Source organism: Scyliorhinus torazame, chromosome 6 (genome assembly GCF_047496885.1).
Source record: "Scyliorhinus torazame isolate Kashiwa2021f chromosome 6, sScyTor2.1, whole genome shotgun sequence".
Taxonomy (NCBI): domain Eukaryota; kingdom Metazoa; phylum Chordata; class Chondrichthyes; order Carcharhiniformes; family Scyliorhinidae; genus Scyliorhinus; species Scyliorhinus torazame.
The window spans coordinates 196,397,513-196,422,287 of NC_092712.1; the positions used below are offsets into that span (position 1 = coordinate 196,397,513).

General features: G+C 47.7%; 1 protein-coding gene across 5 annotated transcripts in view; it reads right to left on the minus strand.

The window, feature by feature from the left end:
- The window catches only part of igf2bp3 (insulin-like growth factor 2 mRNA binding protein 3), a 198,141-nt gene that overhangs the window by 84,698 nt on the left and 88,668 nt on the right, over positions 1-24,775 (minus strand). For all 5 annotated transcript variants that reach the window (XM_072509245.1, XM_072509244.1, XM_072509248.1 and 2 more), the window contains 2 exons: positions 1,877-1,928; positions 1,721-1,784 (listed from right to left, as the gene is read on the minus strand). In XM_072509245.1, coding sequence (XP_072365346.1) covers positions 1,721-1,784; positions 1,877-1,928 — 116 coding nt within the window. The remainder of the gene's footprint in view (positions 1-1,720; positions 1,785-1,876; positions 1,929-24,775) is intronic.

Sequence of the window (24,775 nt, forward strand, 5' to 3'; positions counted from 1 at the left end):
CAGTTCCTCCATCCCAGGAATCAGCCTGGTAAACCTTTGCTGCACTCCCTCCATATCAATATCATCCTTCCTCAGATAAGGACACCAAAACTACACAGAATACTCCAGGTGTGGCCCCACCAATGCCCTGTACAATTGCAGTAAAACATCCCTATTCCCATACTCAAATCCTCTCACTATAATGGCCAGATACCATTTGCCTTCTTTACTGCCTAGCCTGCAGACATTTGAACTGTGGGAGGAAACTGGAGCACCTGGAGGAAACCCATGCGGACATGGAGAGAAGATGCAAACTCCAGTCAACCAAGGCCAGAAATGAACACGGGTCCCTGGCACCATGAGGCAGCAGTGCTAACCGCTGTGCCACCATGCCACCCCTCATCCCACTGCTGCCTACACCCTTTTCGCTCCACCACCCTCCATGTTCTCACCTTCTACCCCACAAGCCTCCATCGCCACATCCAAAGGATCATCCTCTGCCACCTACAATGCGATTCTGCCATTAATTATTGGAATGTTGGTAACCGAACAGACAAAGAGTCCATTCCTCCGTGATACCCTAGCCCATACTTTCATCGCCCCAGCACCCGTTCTATTTCACACAGCACCTTCCCACACAAGTACATGAGATGCAGCATGTACACTTTTTACCTTCTCACGCCCAATCGCCTGTAAGAAATTGTTTACTTTTTCTTTTGCATGTCATGCTCTCTGCTCAAAGCTCTTTCTCCTCTACATTCGGAAGAGGAGACACACAATGGGAGACTTTGTTAAATACCTCCAATATATCTGCAGTTCAATACTTTCAATATATCTGCAAGTGTGACTCAGGTTTCCAGTCACGTGCCATTTTAATTCTCCATCCCACCCTGGCCTTCCTGTCCTCAGCCACACGCACTGTTCCAAGGTTAAATAAAAGCTCAAAGTACAACACCTCTTCAGATTGGGCACCTCACAGCCTGTTGAATTCAACACTTAATACAACGTCTAGATCACAACTGCTCCTATCATTTTGGACAGCAAGTGCTGGTAATTGCTCTGCTGTTGTAATTTACAGCTCCTGTAGACACATCAGTGTTTCATTATTGGATTGGATTGTCATGTGTACAGTGAAAAGTCTTGTTCTGCGAGTGGCTCAGATCATTCCGTGCATGAAAAAAAAAATACATAATGTAAATGCATAATGTAAATACATGCATCGGGTGAAGCATACAGGAGTGTAGTACTCGTTCCATTACCACCCTCTTTTGCCTTGTTCTATCGTTCCTTTTATCATTTAATCACTCCTGCCTTCCATCTCATCTCAGACTCTTCTCTCCTTTTCTCTTCCCCGTGCCCTATCTACTCGTTTAAAAAATGTTACATCTCTAACGTCATCCAGTACTGATAAAAGATCAACCTGAAATAACTGTTAGTCTCTCCGCAGCGGTTGGCTGACCCCATTACTTCCATCAACTTCTGATTTTAGTTCAAATTTCCAGCATCAGCAGTATTTCACTTTTGAATGGCCCGTTTCGGTGCTGTATATTTTATAAAATAAGTTGCTAACATTCACAACTATGATACAGAAGAATAGGGAAATAAAAATTCACTTGGATCTTTAGAAGAAAGTAATCTCAATTGGAGTTAATTCTGAAGTTGCGTGCCAGGAAGTTGATAAAATTCCTGAGACTTTAAAAACTTTTCCCACAAAGGACCATTCATTATATACAATACTCACTGTCTTGCATGTTCCTTGGTAGAATATGTAACATTCACTACTGCAGTCTCCGTTTCTGTATTTACTGCATACCAAGGAAAAACATGTTAAAAAACTAGAAAATGTAAATAGACATACAATGAATTATAAATGCCAAAATGGCTCTCTGTTACATACCTTGTTCGCAGTTCTCTACTGAACCATATTGGGCTAACAAACTATCCAAGACCTAGGAATAAAAACAGACGATATGAGAACTGAATACATTCAGGAGTAGATTAGGTTAACATTCACAAGAATGCATTAGGCTTGCATAAATTTAGAATATCCACTGCAATTATCGAAACTATATGCATCCACATGTTAAAGAAACCTTTGTAATTTTTTAAAACCACAATGGAAAACATTAATATTGCTGAAAAGTGAGTCATACCGCCAAAACATTTCATCTTGCACTCATTAAGACAAACTCAAGAATACCACATTTTTCAACAATCACAACAATTTATACCGCAGGAGAAAAGAGGTGCTGAATGGAGAAAGCAATGGTGAGCTATAGGTTCCCAAGCTTCCAGGTAATTCAAAAAAGGTGCAAGGCTTGAAACATATTCTTTTTGTTTGTAGAGAGTGGGTCCATAAGTATGAATGCATTTCGCCTCTAGCAAGTGTAAATGAGCCACATTACAAGATTGACTTGTCATGTACCTATCAACGCACTCAGGAAAATTCAGCAAAAGCTGCCCAATCACAGAACCACATCGAACAGCAGACATTTTATTTTGGGTTTTACAAGCATGGGTTGTTGGAGTTTGATCTGTACCCTACCTATTAAAGTAAGTAAAGTCACCACAGTCCCAGATGACCATAGGCTGCTTTCGCCTTTGAAAGGGAGTTGACTGGTGGTGATTTAAACGGAGGATTACCACACCTCAGGCGAGGGGCAAAGAAGGCAGAGTCTTCATGTTTAACCTCAGCTGATATAGGACTCTGGTTGATCAAATCAAACATTTATTTTTGCTCATAATGGGCAATCTTGGGGTATACAGCCTACATAACTGGCATTACACCAACACTGAAATTTATATATAACTTTACACAGGTGTGTGGTGGCCAGAAGATTAGTGGAAAACACCACCTGTGTCACTACTGCATAGTGGCACATTTAAACTTCCTAGAAGAGACATACATTGATATGCTCTGATCTGTAGATGGCAAATGAAAGACTACGACCAAGAAAGCACAACAGCGCTTGTACTTGCTCAGGAAAACGAAGGGAATTCAGCATGTTCATATTGACTCTTACCAATTTTTACATCTACACCATAGAATGCATCCTAGCTGGCTGCATCACAGCCTAGTATGGCAACTGCTCGACCCAAGACCGTAAGAAACGACAGAGTCATGATCACAGCCTAGTCCATCACGCAAACCCACCTCAGACTGTCTACACCTCCCACTGCCTTGGGAAAGTGGGCAGCATAATCAAAGAACCCTCCCACCCAGGTTATTCTCTCTTCCATCGGGCAGAAGATACAAAAGCCTGAACACACACTAAGATTCAAAAAGACAGCTTCTTCCCTGCTGTTACGAGACTCCGGAATTACCTTATGGACTGAACTGATTTCTCCACGCATCTTCTCTACTGAGTAGCACTACACTCTGTATGCTTCACCCGATGTCTATTGTGCATTTATTGTATGTCCTATGCTTTTCAGGTGTGGAACGGTCTCCTGGACTGTTCCCAGAATGCTTTTTTTAAATATATAAATTTAGAGTACCCAATCAATCTTTTCCAATTAAGGGGCATATTAACGTGGCCAATCCACCTACCCAGCACATCTTTGGGTTGTGGGGCGAAACCCACGCAAACACAGGGAGAATGTGCAAACTTCACACGGACAGTGACCCAGAGCTGGGATTGAACCTGGGACCTCAGCACCGTGAGGCAGCAATGCTAACCACTGCACCACCGTGCTGCCCTGCAGAACATTACTTTTCACTATACCTCGGTACACGGACAATAAATCTAAATCTAAATGTTCAAGCCTTGAGCCTTTTTTAAATTACTGAGTGTTTCGGTAACCTATAATTCCTTTGGCTTTCTCCATGGTAACGTCTCAGCCAGGTTAGAATTGCCAACCAATCACACCACAGGATCAAAGGGGTGCTAAATTGTTGTGATCACTTTGAAACTCAACATACTCACATCCGGTGGCGGCTATGGAGCACATTTGGTCGCTCTCGATCCGGTCGGACTTTTGGACCCTTTTCCCCCCCCAACTTTTTTTGTACAGTGCTAGATCGGAAGGCATAGGCACTCAGGCACCGACTCCAGACATAGGTGTATGGAATTAAGAAGCAGAAAGAATCACAAACAGCTGAAGAAGTGGGCAAACAAGGGCAGTCTAGAAGCTGTACGGAGGACAATATGGCCGATGTCCGGACCCCGGTGCAGACAGCCCAGGCAACGTCGGAGCATCTGTTGAAGGCCATCCAAGAGGTCTTTACCGCGTTGAAGCGGAACAGTTTAGACCCGATTCAGAAATCTATCGAGCGCCTGGAGCACAGGCTGGATGCCCAGGATCGGACAATCCAGAAGCTGGAAAAGGCGCTGGAGGAGCAGGAGGATCACCAAACGGTGGTGGAGGTGGAGATGGAGGGGCTGACGGATCAACAAAAAAGGCTCCTGGAAAAGGTGGAGGACCTGGAAAATAGGTCTCATCGGCAGAATTTGAGAATCGTTGGTCTCCCGGTGGGGGCTGAGGATGCCGCAGCGTATGTGGCAGGCATGTTCCAGAAGCGGTTGGGAGATGTTTTCCCTCGCCCCGTGGAGGTGGACAGGGCACTGGCGAGGCAGCTGCGAGCGGGCCCCCACGTGCGATGGTGGTCCGGTTTCACAGGTTCCTGGACAAAGAGCGGGTGCTACAGTGGGCCAAGCGCACGTGGAGCTGCCATTGGAATAACAGTGTCTTGCACATCTACCAGGACCTGAGCGTGGAGGTGGCCAGAAGAAGGGCAGGCTACAGGCAAGTCAAAGAGATTCTGTTTAAGAAGGTGAAGTTTGGGCTGCTGTACCCGGCGCGCCCGTGGGTCACACACCAGGGACGGCACCATTTTGAGGAGCCCAAGGATGCGGTGGACTTCGCCAAGAGAGAGGGGCTGGTGCTGAACTGAGGACTTTTTGGACTCGTGTTAAAAAGACACTGAGCGATGTTTACACATTTTTCTGGTGCTATGCTCTTTTTTTCTCCTGGTTTTTCTTTTTCTCGCCTGTATTTAAGTTTTTGTTGGAAAAAAAGAGGGTAGTTAAGGTATGTGGTGCTGAGGCCTTTTGTGTTCGGATCGGGGTATTTGGAAGCGCCTATTACTTATTCTGTTTTATTCGATTTGCACTAGCGTTAGGGTTTTCTTGGTTTCTGGTTTGGTTTGTTTCTTTTCAGAGCAATTGCTCGAGGATGGCTGGTTTGAGGAAGTGGTGTTGATGGGCGGGGGAATGGGTCAGAGGGAACAATAGGTGGGAGACTTGTTGGCGCTGGGGTCGAGGGTCACCAGGCTAGCTGGGTGAGCTGGTCTACAGAAGCCAGGTGGGGGGTGTGTATTTAGTTAGTTTATGGCAGGGGTTAGGTTACAGGGTGTTGTTGCTAGAGGGGGGGTGGGGGGAGGGAGTTGTTCTGTTGACGAGGGAGGGACATGGGTGCGGGATCATGGAGGAGGCTGGGGCTGCCAGAAGGCGGGCAGGGGGAAGCACGACACAGGGCCTGGGGGTGGCCCCAAGAAAGGAGATGGCTGATTGGCGGGGGTCAGTGCCCCTCAACCAGGCTGATCACCTGGAACGTCAGTGAATTAAGCGGGACGGTAAAGAGGGCACGTGTGTTCACGCATCTGAGGGTGCTGAAGGCGAACGTAATAATGCTTCAGGAGCCCCATCTGAAAGTGGAGGCGGGCAGCACAATCTCGGATGGGGGAGGCAGATTTGTCATGGTGAGTGGCAAGCTTGAGGGGATGAGGGTAGTCTTGGTCAATGTATATGCGTTTATTAAGAGACTGCTGGGTAAGATACCGGACCTGGACTCGCACAGGCTGATTATGGGAGGGGATTTTAACACAGTCCTTGACCCCGGCCTAGACAAGTTCAAGAACGGGCAAGGTGCAGGCAATGGCAAAAGAGCAGAGGGGGTTTATGGAGCAAAAGGGTGGGTGGGGGGGGGGGGGGGGGGGAGCTGATCCATGGAGGGCTAGCGAGCCGTCGGGGAGGGAGTTTTTGTTCTATTCACATGTCCATAAGGTGTATTCCCGAATTGATTTTTTTTTCATCATGAGCAGTGATTTGCTAGCGGGGGTGACAGACGTAGAATATTTGACGATCGCTATTTCGGACCAAGCCCTGCACTGGGTGGATCTGCAGGTCTGCAAGGAGGCTGGAGGTCGGTTTGTTGGCGGATGAGGCGGTGTGTGAGAGGGTGAGGAAATGTATGCAAAACTACCTGCAGGCCAATAATACAGGGAAAGTCTCAGCTGCTGTGCTTTGGGAGACGCTGAAGGCAGTGGTGAGAGGGGAGCTGATTTCGATTAGAGCACATAGGGACAGGACGGACAGGGCAGAAATGGATCGACTGGTAAGGGAGATCTTACAGACAGACAGGAGATATGCGGAGACCCCAAGGGCAGAGCTATTAAGGGAACGTTGAAGGCTACAGACGGAGTTTGGGGTGTTGTCCACAGGTAATGCTGTGGAGCAGCTTAGGAAAGCGAGGGGTGCGATTTACGAACACGGGGAGAAAGCCAGTAGAATGCTGGCACAGCAACTGAGTAAGAGGGAGGTGGCCAGGAAAATAGGAAAGGTCATCGACGGGGGGGGGGGGGGCTTGGTAGGAGATCCGGCAGGGCTAAACCAGGTGTTTAGGGACTTCTATAGTAAGCTTTACACCTCGGAACCCCCCCCCCCCCCCCCGGGGCTGATGGGGATGAGGCACTTTCTGGATGGACTGACCTTCCCAAAAGTGGGTAGGGGATTGGTAGACAGGCTGGGAGCCCCGATCAGGACCGAAGAAATATTGAAGGGCTTGAGGGCCATGCAATCGGGTAAAGCCCCGGGGCCGGATGGGTATTTGGTGGAGTTTTACAAAATGTTCACCGAGATAGTGTGCCGGTGCTGGTTAGGGTTTTTAATGAGGCAAGAGACAGAGGGGTGTTACCCCCGACGATGTCACAGGCCACCATCTCCCTGATATTGAAATGGGACAAAGACCCAGAGGCATGTGGGTCCTATAGGCCGATCTCTCTGCTCAACAGATGCTAAAACACTGGCCAAGCTCTTGGCGGCTAGGATTGAGGACTGTGTGCCAGGCGTCATTATGGAAGTTCAAACCAGGTTCATCAAGGACAGGCAGCTGGTGGCCAACCTAAGAAGGCTGCTGAATGTGATCATGATGTCCTCGGAGAATAGGGAGGTAGAGGTAGTTGTGGCAGTGGATGCAGAGAAGGCTTTCGGCCGGGTCGAGTGGGACTATCTATGGGAGGGCTGGGACGATTTGGGTTCGGGGAGGGCTTTATATCGATTGGGTCAGACTGTTGTACCAGGCTCCACAGGAGAGTGTGAGGACGAATAGGACGATATCTGACTATTTCAGACTGTGGGACAAGGTAGGGGTGTCTCCTCTCCCCATTGCTGTTAGCCGCTGGCAATTGCCCTGAGAGCATCTAGGGGTTGGAAGGGGCTGGTACAGGAGTGGGGGTGGGTTGAGGAGGGAAAAACAGAGTTTCATTGTATGACGATGACCTGCTCTTATACATCACGGATCCAGTGGCGGGGATGGATGAAATCATGGGAATCATGAAGGAATTCGGCCAGTTCTCGGGGTACAAACTGAACATGGCAAAGAGTGAGTTGTTTGTAGTCCAGGCGAGGGGACAGGAGGGTAGGTTGAGGGGCTGCTTTAGATACTTCGGGATACAGGTGGCGCGGGACTGGGGCCGTCTGCACAAGTTGAACTTATGTTGGTTGGTGGAGCAAATGAGGGCGGAGTTCCAGAGGTGGGATGTGCTCCCACTGACACTAGCGGGGAGAGTGTAGACGGTTAAATTGACGATCCTCCGGAGATTCCTGTTCGTCTTCCGGTGTCCCCCCATTTTCATTCCGCGGTCTTTTTTCAAGAAGGTCAATAAAATGATTATGGGATTCGTGTGGGCGGGAAAGTCCCTGCGGGTGCGGAGATTGATGCTCGAGAGGAACCGAGGGGAGGGAGGGCTGGCGCTGCCAAACTTTAGTAACTACTAGTGGATGGGGGATGTGGGGTCAGTTTGGGGGCGAATGGAGGCCGCTTCGTGCAGGGGCACCAGTTTGGCAGTCCTGGTCACGGCGCCCCTGCTGCTCCCGCTGGCACGGTACTCCACCAGCCCTATAGTGGTGGCGACTTTGTGGATCTGGGGCCAATGGAGAAGGCACGTAGGGGGAGTGGGAGCATCGGTTTGGTCCCCAATTTGCGACAATCACCGGTTTACCCCGGGGAATATGGACGGTGGGTTCCGAGCATGGCGGAGGGCTGGGATTGAGAGGATGGGGGATTTGTTCTTGGAAGGGAGCTTCCCGAGCATGAGGGCGTTAGGAGAAATTTGGGCTGGCGAGAGGGAATGAATTCAGGTACTTGCAGGTGCGGGACTTTCTACGCAGACAGATTCCATCCTTCCCACACCCTCCACTTGGGGGAATCCAGGACTGGGTAGTTTCCAGTGGATGGGTGGGGGAGGGTCATATATAAGGAACCTATGGGAGCAGAGGAGACACAGATCGAGGAGCTGAAGCTTAAGTGGGAAGACCTAGTGTGTGAGATGGAAGAGGGCTTATGGGCAGAGGCGTTGAGTAGGGTAAACGTGACCGCAACATGCACCAGGCTCAGCCAGATTTGATTCAAGGTCATCCACCGGGTCCACATGACAATGGCCCGGATGAGCAAATTTTTCGGAGTGGAGGACAGGTGCGCCAGATGTTCGGGAAGGCCGGCGAACCATGTCCACATGTTTCGAGCATGCCCAAAACTCAGGGGGTACTGGCAGGGGTTCGCGGATGTTATGTCCCGGGTACTGAAAACAAGGGTGGTGATGAGTCCAGAGGTGGCAATTTTTGGGGTTTCGGAGGACCCAGGAGTCCAGGAGGAGAGAGAGGCTGACGTTTTGGCCTTTGCTGCCCTGGAAGCCCGACGACAAATTCTGTTGGCGTGGAGAGACTCAAAACCTCCGAAGTCAGAGGGCTGGCTATTGGATATGGCGAGCTTTCTAGGTCTGGAGAAAATTAAGTTTGCTTTGAGAGGGTCACTGTCTGGGTTAGCCTGGAGGTGGCAACCATTTATCGACTTCTTCACATAAAGTTATTCATCAGCGGGGTGGGGGGGCGGGTGGTAGGGTAACATAGATTAGGGGGTTAGTTAGGCTGGTTCTTGTAGGAGAGCTGCTGGTCTTGCACTATAATGTTTGTTTTAATGGTCTATCAAAAAAAAAAAGAAACTCAACATTCTTGCCTTTGTCCCGATGAATGCATGATGAGAAGCTTAGCAACATGTCTCTCTTTTCAGCAATATGAAGTTCTTTAGAATCAAGTGATTGAAAAACACAATTGGTGATCTGCATAAGGGCATATAGTCCACTGTATATAGATCACCCTCAAGATGTATTGTATGAAATACATGCTAACTTTTCTGAACCAAAACACAATTGCAATCAGCGATTGTCAAAGAAAGTGATTACACACAACAGATCACTCACAGAATTGCTGCAGTGCAGAAGGAAGCCAGTGCTCTACTTCAATGGAAAATAGGAGTGCACTGCATTTACTGAAGAACTGAAGTAATTTTGCAACCATCATCAATTAGAATCATCATCATAGAATTTACAATGCAGGAGGCCATACGGCCCATCAAGTCTGCACCGGCTCTTGGAAAAAAGCACTAGCTGGCCTTTCAGAATCTTAAATAAAGTGCTGATCAGGATTCCAGCGTATGTTTTAAATTCTAATTATGAAATATACATAACTTTAATGACTATTCAGTTTTTCCAAATATAAAAAGGATGGCACATAGTTTCTCCTGACGCAAATAAGCAGCTTCATTCAAAAATGGTTTCCCACCCCACTCGTTTCTTTTCTGTGGACATTGTATAGAATATTTGAACAGTAATGGTTGCACAGTATTGAAAAGATTTTACAGAACAGAAATGGATCGTTTGGTCCAACAGTTCTGTGCCACACAAGCATATACTTATTTCACCTAACCGTGATCAATAAACTGTACCCTCCTATTTCTTTCTCATCTATTTGTGTAGTTTCCCAATATTTACATTATGCTATTTGCCATGTGGTATTAAGCTTGACATTCTCAACATTGCCTGTGTAAGGAAATTTCTCTCAAATGACTTATTGGATATTAGTTAGTGACTGCTGCATGGGTGTATTCAGGAGGTCTCACGAAGAGGTTCAGAGGCTTGTAAGATTGAACAGTGGTGTTTATTGGTAGGGTGTAATCATATACACATGGCCAAATTAGGATCTAATTCAACATTGACTCTTATTCGAGCCTCTGCATACAACTGCCTCCTGCCATGTGTCTTTGTATATCTTTCTGCGGGCGGTATCGCCCTCCAGGTCCCACACTGCACCACCACCACCCCCCCCCCCCAAAAAACATTTTTAACTGTACAATTTTTTTAAGCATTACCCATTATTCCCCCATTAAAGCTCTGTCTTTATAAATTCAGATGGACTGGAGACTTCAAATGTGGAGCGATAGGATTAGTTGCTTTCGGCAAGCTCTGTTGGCATGGTGTTGAAATCGTAATGCTGCGTGCTTCTGACACTTGGTTCTCTCGATCCGATTTGCGTTTCATGCTCCTTGGAGTTGAACTTTTTCTCATCAACATTCCATCTTCTAGTTTAGACACCAGAGGCTCATTCAGTTCCACCTGGAAGGAATGCTCACTCTGTTCCTTCATAGTATGAACACTGGTTATCTTTTTCCATGGGTTCCACCATAATCTTTCTGGAAATTGAAGGTTCATCTCCATTCCATTTGAATCTTCCTCCTCCATGAGCTTAACGTGCAATTTTGACTTTCATTGTTACACTTGTGGTGCTCCTTCCTGCATCCTTGTACTTCACTGAGGTGTGCACTGGCGAGTTGATGGTCACGAATAGTGACAGGAACAGAGAATGCTGATAGTTAAAAGTTAACTGAATGCACTTTCTGTCCACAGTTTGTATTCACGTCATTAAGCAGCATTTAGCTTTGCCAGCTTAGCCAAATTATCCAAGCGCACTCTAATCGAAAAGTTGAAGCCCCACAATAGAATTCACATTGTGGCACTCCTACGATGCAAGTGCAGATGACGTTACATCTACTCCCGAAACCTGCCAGGGTGCAGAATTAAAAGGTGCTGTCAATTAGCATGGTTTGTAAACAGTTGAGCAGGATTACATCCAAGTCCTTGAAAGAAACCTACACAGGTATCTCCAGAAATCCTTCTCCATGCAATTCACTTACACTGTGGACCATTCACTTTGATCAATAGTAGCAACTTGTGTTAGATCCCAACAGCACTGGTGCCATTCCTGCTGGCTTGAAAATATTGCTCCTGAAGGTCCAGTGCTCAGACTTCCTATGCATCAATCCTGTTCCTGTTAAAATCTTGGCCAATGATTTTAATCCTTCCAATATTCAGCTGAAAGAGAATCAAGGCGGAATGTTGGAGAAGCAGTCTTGAGCGCAGGAGATGGGGCTGAGAGGGAAGAGTCCCAAAGCAGTGACAGCCAGATAGAGATGGGTGGAGTCAGTGCACAGGTGGAAACTGATTTCATGCCTGTGGCTAATGCCAGTCTCTCGCAAGCAAGAGTAGAACCAAACGAGGATAATTCCTTTGAGCTGCCGAATGATGGGTGGGGGACAGGAATGATACGATGAGTGGGCCGTAAGCTGTTTAAAGGTGATGGATGCATCATAGTCAAAGAACATGTCATACATGCCTTTAATCACCATCGGGGGGGGGGGGGGGGGGGGGGTTGCACGACAAGAATTTAAATAGAATTGCAGGTGAGATAGATATGGGGCTGGATTCTCTGTTTCGGAGTCTAAGTGTTGACGCCAAAGGAGAATCTGTGGACCTTCACGTCAGAAAACATCGGTGCCACACCTGCACTGATTCTGCTACCGGTGAGAGGCTAGCACCAGCGCCGCGTAGAGTGAACAACCATCGAAACTCACGAAAAACGGTGCAGGAATCGGCGGGTCCATGATGGACACTTGCAGGGTTGACAAGCTGCAGCCACGCTTGAAACCCCCCCCCCCCCACCGTGGGAATTGTTTCATGTAGCTCTATTAGTTGGACATGTTTATTGCTGAGTCTAAGAGAGCGAAGAAAAGGGAAGGAATGAAGAGAAAATGTAACAAAAGAAGAAGTCAAAGGGGGGGAAAGAGATGGGTTCAAGGTATTGAACCGTATGATCAGCCATGATCATAATGAATGGCGAAGCAGGCTTGAAGGGCCGAATGGCCTCTCCTGCTCCAATTTCAATGTAAGACGACAAACTCACCTGCACTCATCAGAGTGCACTTCACAAGAATACAAGTATATGGGGGAAAACAAGACTTTCTACTGTAAGAGAAGAGAATGCCTATTGCATGTGGACTCTGAATGATAGAGGCATTGATGATGACTGACATAGCTGCTCAGTACTCAGAGGATTGCATGGTGTCACAGCAGGCCCACTCCATCCCCCAGCAGATTGCCAAGAAATCTGGAGTTGCCACCAGAAAGAAGTGGCAGTAGCACCATAGAGCACAAGCCTGCTGTGTCCACTCAGGATGACAGCGTTCGTCCTCCTATCATCCCCACTCTGCCAGTATCCCTGTTGAGATTAGTCAGCACAAGGTGGTCACAGAACAGACTGGATTGCGAACAGAATGCAAGAGTTTGAAATTTGGGGGGGGGGGGGAGAAAGAGTACCAAGAGAGAAAATTGCCCCATTTGGCCTGACGAGCCTGCTCCATCATTCAATAAGTTCACAGCTTATTTGTATGTGGCCTTAACTCCACTTGTCTGCTTGTCCTCCATATCCCTCGATTCCCTTGTCGATCAAAAATCTGTCCAACTCGCCTTGAATAGGTTTAATGACCCAGCCTCCACAGCTCTAAGAGAATTCCAAGGACAAATGACCCTCGTGAAGAAATTCCTCCTCATCTCAGTCTTAAATCAGAAACCCCTCAATTTTAAACTGTTCCACCTAGTCCTTGACTACCCAAGAGGAAACACACTCCCCAGTATTGGTCCTATCTAGCCCCCTCAAGAATCTTAAATGTTTCAAATAGAATAAAAAAGGGTAACAGTGGCTAGCACTGTGGCTTCACAGCAACAGGGTCCCAGATTCGATTCCCGACTGCGTCCCGGTCTGTGCGGAGTTTGCACGTTCTCCCAGTGTCTATGTGGGTTTCCTCCAGGTGCTCCGGTTTCCTCCCACTAGATGCGAAAGACATGCTGTTAGGTAATTTGGACATTCTGAATTCTCCCTCAGTGTACCCGAACAAGTGCCAGAATGTGGCGACTAGGGGCTTTTCACAGTAACTTCATTGCAATGTAAGCCTACTTGTGACAATAAAAAGATTACTATTACTACTATTCTCTCTCATTATTCTTAAATTCCAATGAATATAGGCCGAACCTGAACATTTCTTTACAAGGCAACCCCCTTCATGTCAGGAAGTGAATCTTCTCTCAACTTCTAATGTAAGCATATCCTTCCTCAAGGTCATGTCTTAATATGCTGTGCAGTTGTTGCAAGACATCCCTACTGTTACACTCCATCCCCCTTGGGATAAAGGCCGACATTCCGTTTGCCTTCTAAATTACTTCTGTACCGTCCGGTTGCTGCAGGGATGAGCTAGCCACACGTTTCGGCGGCTCCAGCTCCGACGGACCTTCGGGCTCTTTTAAGAGCCCCAACGGGGACTTTGCCGGCCGAAAAACCCGGTGGGAGGTGCGTGGGAAGGGAGTCCCCCCCTCGAATGACGGAGGAAAAACCGGCGGCGGCGGCTGCAGCCCGAAGAATCTGCAACCAGAAGGTCAGAGGGAGTGGAACAAAATGGCGGCGGAGGGATCGCAGGTGACATGGGGGCCTGAGCAGGACGAGGTTGAGAGACGGTGCGTGGATCTGCTGAAGAAGGAGGTAATGACCCCGATGTTACAGGCAATAGAGGGGCTTAAGGAGACTTTAAAGACCCAGGAGACTGAGCTTCGCGTGATGGAGCAGAAGGTATCAGGTATTGAGGACGAGGTCCTGGGCCTGGCGGTTAAGACTCAGACGCACGAGGCACTTCATAAAAAGTGTGCTGACAGGATTGAGGCCCTTGAAAATGGAGCGCGAAGGAAGAACCTTAGGATACTGGGTCTCCCTGAGGGCGTGGAAGGAGTGGACTGTGGAGCGTACGCAAGTAAGATGCTGAGCTCACTGATGGGTGCTGAGGCCCCTGCGGGCCCCATGGAGGTGGAATGGGCAAATCGGATCCCAGCGAGAAGACCAAAAGCGGGAGAACCACCGAGGGCGATAATCGTGCGATTCTACCGCCTTAAGGACAGAGAAGAGGTCCTGACATGGGCTAAAAAGATGCAGAGTAGCAGATGGGAGAATGCTGTGGTAAGGATATACCAGGACTGGAGTGCGGAGGTGGCGAGAAGGAGGGCGAGCTTTAACCGAGCCAAAGAGGTTTTGCACAAAAGGAAGGTGAAGTTTGTGATGCTGCAGCCGGCAAGACTATGGGTCACGTATCAGGAGAGACACTATTATTTTGAGACGGCAGAGGAAGCATGGTCCTTCATCAATGAAGAGAAACTGGACCGGAACTGAGGGACTGATGCTGCAGGGAATTGTTATTGTTTTTGTTAATGTTATGGTGAAAGTGAATCGAGAAGTAAACAGGGAAAGGGGGGGGGGGGGGGGGGAGACACTGGGGAAATGTGGGCGCCGGTGAGGGGGGGGGGGGGGGAGACACTGGGGAAATGTGGGCGCCGGTGAAGGGGGAAAGGCGGGACATAGTCGAAGAATAGGGAAGGGGAGGGGGAGGGGAAAGGGAGCTGCGCCATAAGAGGCGGGTTAGGTAAAGGGATGTTCCCCCGCCAGAAAGAATAAGGCGGGAAAACAGGCGCAAGGCGGATGGGAGTTCCCTCACACCAGGGGGGCCGAGGAGTGAGCAGGAGTAGCCGGGGTCAGTTGATGTCAGCTGACTTACGGAAGTGATATGGGGAGAGCAATCAAGCTAGATAGGGATCTAGCGGGGGGCGGGGGACAACTGGGTTGCTGCTGCGGAAATCCAAAAGGAAATGGCTAAAGAGTGGGTGGTCGGGGGCGGAGTGCAACGCTGGGGGAGCGAGCGGGAGCGCGGAGGCGGGATATGGGACTGGCCTAGAGAAGTTAATGGCTAGTCGACACGGGAGGGGGGCAGGTAGCCCCCCAGTGAGGCTGATCACGTGGAACGTGAGAGGCCTGAATGGACCGATAAAAAGGGCCCGAGTGCTTGCGCATTTGAAAGGACTAAGGACAGACGTGGCTATGCTCCAAGAGACGCACCTAAAGGTGGCGGACCAAGTTAGGCTAAGGAAAGGATGGGTGGGACAGGTGTTCCACTCAGGACTGGACGCAAAGAACAGAGGGGTGGCCATTTTGGTGGGGAAACAGGTAGCATTTGAAGCAAAGAACATCGTAGCAGACAGTGGAGGTAGATATGTAATGGTGAGTGGTAGGCTGGAGGGAATGGAGGTCGTGTTGGTTAATGTGTATGCCCCAAATTGGGATGATACGGGGTTCATGAGACGGATGCTGGGGCGTATTCCGGACCTGGAGGCAGGAAATTTGATTTTAGGAGGGGACTTCAACACGGTGCTGGACCCGGGGCTAGATAGATCCAGCTCAAGGACCGGAAGAAGGCCGGCAGCGGCCAAGGTACTTAAGGGGTTTATGGACCAAATGGGGGGAGTGGATCCATGGCGATTTCTTAGACCCAGGGCTAGGGAGTATTCCTTCTTCTCCCATGTCCATAAAGTGTACTCTCGGATAGATTTTTTTGTTTTAGGAAAGTCGTTGATCTCTAGGGTGGAAGAAGCTGAATACTCAGCCATAGCGGTTTCGGACCATGCCCCACATTGGGTGGACCTGGAAGTAGGAGAGGACAGGGAGCAGAGAACACTCTGGCGATTAGATGTGGGACTGATGGCGGATGAGGGAGTGTGTGCAAGAGTGAGGGGGTGTATTGAGAGATACCTGGAGGTCAATGACGACGGCGAGGTCCCTGTGGGAGTGGAATGGGAAGCACTAAAAGCGGTGGTCAGAGGAGAGCTGATTTCTATTGGGGCCTACAAAAGGAAAACAGAGGCCAAGGAAAGGGATAGACTATTGGGGGAGATTTTAAGGGTGGACAGGGAATTTGCAGAGACCCCGGAGGAGGAGCTGTACAGGGAGAGGAGACGACTCCAGACCGAGTTTGACCTTCTGACCACCAGAAAGGCGGAGGTACTCTGGAGGAAGGCACAGGGGAGGAGGTATGAATATGGGGAAAAGGCTAGTCGCCTGTTGGCGCACCAACTGCGAAAGAGGGCAGCAGCGAGGGAGATAGGAGGAATTAGGGATGAAAGGGGAGACACGGAGCGACGGGCAGGAAAGATAAACGAGGTGTTTAAGACCTTTTGAGGAACTGTATAGGTCTCAGCCCCCAGAGGGAGAGGAGGGGATGCGGCAGTTCCTGGACCAATTGAGGTTCCCGAAAGTGGAGGAGCAGGAGGTGGAAGGCCTGGGGGCACCGATTGAGGTGGATGAGGTTATTAAGGGACTGGGAAGCATGCAAGCAGGGAAGGCCCCGGGGCCGGACGGGTTCCCGGTGGAATACTACAGAAAATATGTGGACTTGTTGGCACAGTTGTTGGCGAGGACGTTCAATGAGGCCAGGGAAGGGAGTACTCTACCCCCGACGATGTCGGAGGCGACGATATCGCTAATTCTGAAGAGGGACAAAGATCCGTTGCAGTGCGGGTCCTATAGACCTATTTCACTATTGAACGTGGACACCAAATTGCTGGCAAAGGTGCTGGCATCGAGGATAGAGGACTGTGTCCCGGGGGTGGTGCACGAAGACCAGACAGGGTTCGTAAAAGGGAGACAACTGAATGTTAACGTGCGACGACTATTAGGGGTGATAATGATGCCCTCAGTGGAGGGGGAGGCAGAGATAGTGGCGGCAATGGACGCAGAGAAGGCATTTGATAGGGTGGAGTGGGAGTATTTATGGGAAGTGTTAAGGAGGTTTGGGTTTGGGAACGGGTTTATTCGCTGGGTTAGGCTACTTTATGGGGCACCAACGGCAAGCGTAGTTACAGGTCGACGTAGATCGGAGTATTTCCGATTATATAGGGGAACAAGACAGGGATGCCCGCTGTCTCCATTGTTGTTTGCATTGGCAATCGAACCTCTGGCCATGGCGTTGAGAGACTCCAGGAAATGGAGAGGGGTGACTAGAGGGGGAGAAGAACACAGAGTCTCGTTATACGCGGATGACCTATTGTTATACGTGTCGGACCCAGCGGGGGGGATGATAGAGGTTATGCGAATTTTGAAGGGGTTCGGGGAATTCTCGGGGTATAGGCTAAACATGGGGAAGAGTGAATTATTTGTGATACATCCAGGGGACCAGAGTAGAGAGATAGAAGGCTTACCGCTGAGGAAAGTGGAAAGAAACTTCCGATACCTGGGGATTCAGATCGCTAGGAGCTGGGGAACCTTGCACAGACTTAATCTGACACGGCTGGTAGAACAAATGGAGGAGGAGTTCAAGAGGTGGGACATGCAGCCTCTGTCGCTGGCGGGCAGGGTACAAGCAATTAAGATGATGGTCCTCCCGAGGTTCTTATTTGTATTCCAATGTCTCCCTATTTTAATCACCAGGACCTTTTTTAATAAAATAGACAGGAGCATTACGAGCTTTGTGTGGGCAGGGAAAGTTCCGAGAGTAAGGAGAGGGTTCCTTCAGCGCAGTAGGGACAGAGGAGGACTGGCACTACCGAACTTGGGAGATTATTATTGGGTCGCCAATGTGGCAATGATACGTAGATGGATGATGGAGGGTGAGGGAGCGGCGTGGAAAAGGCTGGAGAGAAGGTCCTGTAAAGGGACGAGTCTAGAGGCGCTGGTGACGGCACCGCTACCGCTCTCACCTAAAAAGTACACCACGAACCCGGTGGTGGCGGCAACACTGAACATATGGGGACAGTGGAGGCGACAGAGAGGGGTGCGGGGAGCCCTGGTGGGATCCCCTATCAGGAACAACCATAGGTTCGCCCCAGGAAGAATGGATGGAGGATTTCAGAGTTGGTACCAGTTGGGAATTAGGAAGGTGGGAGATTTATTTATAGATGGGACTTTTGAGAGTTTGGGAGCATTGGAGGAAAAGTATAAGTTACCCCGGGGAAATTTCTTGAGATATATGCAGGTGAGGGCGTTTACTAGACAACAGGTGAGGGAATTTCCGCGGCTCCCGACACAGGGGATACAGGACAGGGTGCTTTCAGGGGTGTGGGTCGGAGAGGGCAAGGTGTCAGAGATTTACAGAGAGATGAGGGAAGAGGGGGAGGAGTCGGTGGGCGAACTAAAAGGAAAGTGGGAAGAAGAATTAGGGGAGGAGATAGAGGAGGGTATGTGGGCTGATGCCCTAAGCAGGGTAAACTCCTCTTCCTCATGCGCCAGGCTTAGCCTGATTCAATTTAAGGTGCTACATAGAGCACACATAACGGGGGCAAGATTGAGCAGGTTTTTTGGAGTGGAGAACAGATGTGGGAGGTGTGGCGGGAGACCGGCAAACCACGCACATATGTTTTGGGCATGCCCGGCACTGGAAGGATATTGCAAGGGAGTGACGGGAGTGATCTCGCAGGTGGTGAATGCCCGGGTCAAACCTAGCTGGGCGTTAGCTATATTTGGAGTTGCGGAAGAGCCGGGAGTGCAGGAGGCGAAAGAGGCCGATGTCGTGGCCTTTGCGTCCCTCGCAGCCCGGCGCAGGATCCTACTCCTGTGGAAGGAGGCGAAATCCCCCGGACTGGAGGCCTGGGTAAACGATATGGCGGCGTTTATTAAACTGGAGCAGATAAAGTTTGCCCTGAGAGGATCGGCTCAAGGGTTCACCAGGCGGTGGCAGCCATTTCTCGACTACCTAGGGGAACGTTAGAGGGAAGACAGATGACCAGCAGCAGCAACCTAAGGGGGGGGGTTTAGTTGAATATAGGTCAATTGAGAATGAGGTTTTGTTACTTGTGTATTATTATTATTGTTAAAAAGTTAAAAATTTCTGTTTTGTTATTGTTATCGTTTTGTTTGTTTTGTAAGTGGGAAAAATGTTGTTCAGGGAAAAAAATTTCAATAAAATATATATATATTTTTTTTTAATTACTTCTGTACCCACATGTTAACCTTCTGGGATACATGTACGAGGACACCCAGATCTCTTTGCACTGCAGCATATTGCAGTCTCTCTCCATTTAATATTCGAATTATCTACTCTTCCTGCCAAAATGGACCTCACATTTTTCCACATTATACTCTTTTGCTCACTTGTCCAACACATCTATGTCTCTTTTCAGACTCTTTGTATACCCATCACAACTTGCTTTCCGATCTATCAGCAATAAATTTGGCTACATAACAATCAGTCCTTTCATCCAAATCATTCATACTGATCATAAAATAGTGGCGGCCCCATCTATTGGTTCTCCTCTATTCACAGTTTGTTACATCCTCAAAAGGATTCTTCAAATTTGTCAAACAAAATTTCCCTTTCACAAAACAGGTTGACGATCTGATTTATGAATTTGCATTTAAAAGGCCCTCTTAGTAACTCCTTAATAATTATAACATTTTCCCAATAACAGATGTTAGACTACCTGACCTACAGACTCCTTTGTCTCCGCTTCCAGTCTGCTGGCAAGTTTCTAAAACAGAGGGAATACAACCAATGGACCCAATATCTCTGCAATCACTTCTTTTAAAACCCTAGGATGAAGGTCCAGGAGAGCAGTCAGACTTTAGTCCCATTAGTTTTCAAATTACCCTATCCTCTAATGATTGAGATTGTTTCAAGTTTCTCCCTCGTGTTTGCCTGCTTCTACAAATGCGCAAACATGCAAACAGGTGAAGTAGGCCTTGGCTCCTTGAGCCTACTCTGCCATTCAATAAGATCATGGCTGATCGGGTTGTGTTTCAATTTCCACATTCCCATCTGCCTCCGATAACATTCAATTCCCTTAGATACATAGAATTCTTCCAGAGCAGGAGGCCGCCATTCGGCCTACCCAGTTGCACTGACCCTCAGAGATCATTCTATCTAGGCCCACTCCCCTGCCCCATCCCCGTAACCCTATCTAACCTACACATCCTTCGACATCCATGGGACAATTCAGCATGGCCTATCCACCTAGCCTGCACATCTTTGGATTGTGGGGTGAAACTCATGCAAACTGGGGGAGAATTGTGCAGCAAACTCCACATGGACAGTGAATCAGAGCCGGGATCGAACCTGGGAACTTGGCGCTGTGAGGCAGCAAAGCTAACCACTGCGCTGCTTTATGAAATGAAAATCGCTTATTGTCACAAGTAGGCTTCAATGAAGTTACTGTGAAAAGCCCCTATTCACCACATTCCGGCGCCTGTTCGGGGAGGCTGGTACGGGAATTGAACCATGCTGCTGGCCTGACTTGGTCTGCTTTTTAAAAGCCAGTGATTTAGCCCAGTGTGCTAAACCAGCCCCTTTATCCACCTCTGTCTTAAACATATTCAGCAATCCCACTTCCACTGCATTGAGGGAGCTAGTTTCAAGTCGCACAATCCTCAGGAAAAATAACCCTGAGGGCAACTTTTGGAAAACCATGTGCAGTTAAAAGTGGAAATTTAGAAGTTGAACTCCAACAAATTGTACTGTTCCATCAGGTATACTTTTGCAGTCCTCACCATAATCACAACTCGCTGACTGCTTCTGCAGTCAGAGAATTTAGGGTTGAAGGAGCGTGAAAATTATAATTATTGAACCATTCTGCTGGCAATGAAGAACTAATTTTACCAGTGTGGAATCTCATTCGCTCAAAAAGAAATCATAGAGTCTTGTTTTTTAAAAACTGTGTGTGTGTCTATTTTATGCCACTTAAGCCCATAGATAAGTTGAACTTCTATTTTGCTTCTTTTTCAGATTATTTAAATGCAATTAACAAGATCTGAAATTATGTCACTGACGACGCAAAGCTCAACCTCTCCACTGTTTCTAAATTATCAACTGTCGGCCCAACAGCCAATACAGGATGAGGTCATTTCTCTCATCACCAGAAAAAACATTCTCCGGCCATCAGCTTTGTCACTCCCTGCAACTGGGATGAGAGACGGAATCAGATTGTTCACAACGCTGATATCATATCTGTCGCCAAGATGAGCTTCTGACCACATGCCACACCACAGACAACTAACTCATTTCCACTGCTGCAGCATCCCCAGATGCTGCCACTGTCTCAGCTTAGCTACTGTGGAAACCCTCAACCATACCGTTGCTAACTTTAGACTGGACTATTCCAATAGACTCTGAGCCAACCTGCCATCTTCCAAACTCTGCAATCAACAAAAAAAAACTCTGCTGCTTGTAATCCAGCCTGCACCAAATCCATTCACTCATCAACCCTCTGCTCAAAACATTGTCCTCCAATTAAGCACGGTATCAATTTATAAATTCACACTTTTTGTTCCAAATTCCTCCTATGTTCTTGCCCCACTCCATCTTTATAATCTCCTCTGGACTGACCACCAGGGATATCTGCACTTCACATACCCCAATTTTAATCACCGCCGTTGGCATCCAAGACCTTAAAATTTGAAATTATCTCCATTAACCTTTGTCTCTCTCTTTCCTCCTTTATAATGTTCCTTAAACCCAAATTCCTTTCTGCCCCAAAGCTCCTTTATGTGGCTTGATGCAAAACTTTGCTTGGCAACACTCCCGTGAAGCAGCTTTGGTCGTTCTATTGTTGTCACTGTATAAATGAGGCTTGTTATATTTCCTACTTTTTTTTTTTACATTCCTGTTTTCAGTCTGCATATCCCAGTATGGATACCGCAAACGGATTGGTGAAGAGCCTTGCTCATCATGCTCACAGATACTATAAAGGAGCGCTCACACTGGAAGAGATGCTCAATTAGTGCAAGCCACTTCTGACAAGCCGATAAGAGTGTACCTGGCAATTGTATGAGCGATGATTAAAATAGGTTTTTGTTTTCAGTGCCAAAAATCTATTTTCTTTCTTTCACCGGGTGTGGGTATCGCTGGCTAGGCCAACATTTATTGTTCATTCCCAATTACCCTTGAAAAAAAATGGTGGCAAGCTGCCTTCTTGAACCACAGTCCTGCAGTATGGATATACCCAATGCTGTTAAGGAGGGTGTTCCGGGATTTTGACACATCGATAGTCAAGAACCAGCAATATAGTTTCAAGTCAGGATGGTGCATGATTCATTAGGTGTTGTTCCCATGCATCTGTGCCCTTTCTAGGTGGTGGGGGTCTCAGGTGCTGTCTAAGGAGCCTTGGTGAGATGCATCTTGTAACTGTTGGATGAGGTACCAATCAAGCTGGCTGCTTTGTCCTGGATGGTGTTGAGCTCAAGAGTGTTGATGGAGCTGCACTCAGCCAGGCACGTGTCCAAAAGAAAAAAAATCTTAGGCATAAAACTGACCTTTGGAGAACTCTATTAAATACCTCCCCCTGGTCTGAAAACAAGAAGCCATTTATCATCATTTTTTGTCCCTTCGATCCCATGCATTCCCATTTTGTGACAAGTGCATAATGTAGTGCCCGTCAAATGCCTTTTTAAAATTCCATATAAACATGCTCAGTACTCATCAACCCTCACTATTAATTCGAAGAACTTGACAAGAGTTAGCCAAACGTGATTTGCCTTTAACAAATCCATGCCGACTTCGGTTTATTAACTCATATTGCCAATTGCCAAATAATTTTGTCCCAGATTATTGTTCAAGTTTCCTCCCACTAACATCATGTTAACGGACTCGTTGTTACCAAACTTCTTTTTTTTTTTTAAAATGAGATGTAACATTTGCATTCCTCCATTCCACTAGCACCATCACAATCCCCAAGGAAGAATGGAAACACTGTGGCTGGAGTCCCCCGCAATTTCCATCTTACTTCGCCCAGTACCTAGAGCCATCAATTCTTTCTTTTTTTTTTGTTTTATAATTTAGTGTACCTAATTAATTTTTTCCAATTTAGCCTGCCAATCCACCTAGCCTGCACATCTTTGGGTTGTGGGGGCGAAACCCACGCAAACACGGGGAGAATGTGCAAACTCCACACAGACAGTGGCCCAGAGCCGGGATCGAACCTGGGACCTCAGCGCTGTGAGGCTGCAGGGCTAACCCACTGCGCTGTGCTGCCCAGAGCCATCAATACGGACTTGACATTTTCCACTCTAGACTGCTGACGTTTTACACACTACTCAATCATTTTTTTTAAAAATTCAATATCATTTCACAGGTGCAAGGTACTCATTTTCGTACGTTCGCCATGCCACCACCACCCCTGCACAAGATGATCTCCAAGTCTAACCAGCACCATCTTTCTTCTGACTATGCTTTTGCTTTGCATGTTTATAGACCTCTTTTGGTTTCCTTGTGCATTAGCTGCTCATCAATTCTCATACTCTTCCCTTTGTCCCCATTCTTTTTGTTTAGAAAAGATCTCCTAATTTCTACATTCAGCTCGACATGAAATGTACAATTAACATATGCTTTTGTGTCTCATTTCAACCTCTGTAGCTTTAATCATACGGGGAACTCCAGCTTCTTTCCCCAATTTACCCTGTACACCTCTTTAAAAAAAGGCTATGATGTGGAGATGCCGGCGTTGGACTGGGGTGGGCACAGTAAGAAGTCTTACAACACCAGGTTAAAGTCCAACAGGTTTGTTTCGAATCTCTAGCTTTCGGAGCACAGCTTCCTCTCACCTGGTGTTGTTAAAAAAGGCTCTCACTTCATTTCTGAACCAATGTCTCCCTTTCTGGTTTTAATTGGGTTTGTACTTTCCCTCACCCTCCCTTTATTTTGAAGAGGGACCGGCACCAAAAAATATTAAGTCGTCAGGTGTCTCAGATTATCCAGCATTCTGTTTTGGGTTCAACATTTAAACCCCAATAGCACCATCTACAGGTAAATCTGATATTGCAAGTAAATGTGGACATATTAAATTTACAAATAGACCAAAAGTTTTACAGTGCAGGAAGAAGCCATTCAGTCCATCATGTCTGCACAGGCATTCTGAATGAGCAATTCCCTTAGTGCTATTCTCCCACCTCCTCCCTGTAACCTTGCACAGACCAACTCCCTTCCGAATAATTTGATGGAACCAGCGCCCACCGCATACTTGGATCTTAACCATTCCTCACTGCATTCTCTCAGGTCACTTTTGCTTCTTTTGTTAATTAATTTCAAATCTGTGCCCTCTCATTCTTGATTATTTCACAAATTTCCGCCCCATCTACTCTGTCCAAGTCTCGACGGGCAGGGGAAGGACAGCTCGAGGAACAAGGTAGTGGTTACACCTGCTTCTTGAAAAGGTAAACCACAAGTAAATTGCCACCTCCATTGGCTTTGCAATTAAAAATTAGTTAGTCGGCTCGGCGTCTCCTTTTATGGGATATGCGAATAATTCATGACCCTTCAACTCATCGAGCCCAGAACCAGTGTGCTACAGTCCTCAGCACGTACACACCAGAAGGAACTTTACTCCAACCTTGAACAACCCTTTGCCCGAATCCCATGGGGCAACAAGCTGATCCTCCTGGACAACTTTGATGCCAGCGTTTGAAGGGACACAGACCTCTGGGGAGGTGTAAACAGCAGAAAGAGATTAGGGAAATCCAACACTAGAATGGTACCCTGCTCCTGACAAAATGCCAAGAACAGTCTTGTCATAGCCAATACCTTGTTCCACCAGCGAGACGAGTACAAACTGCATGAC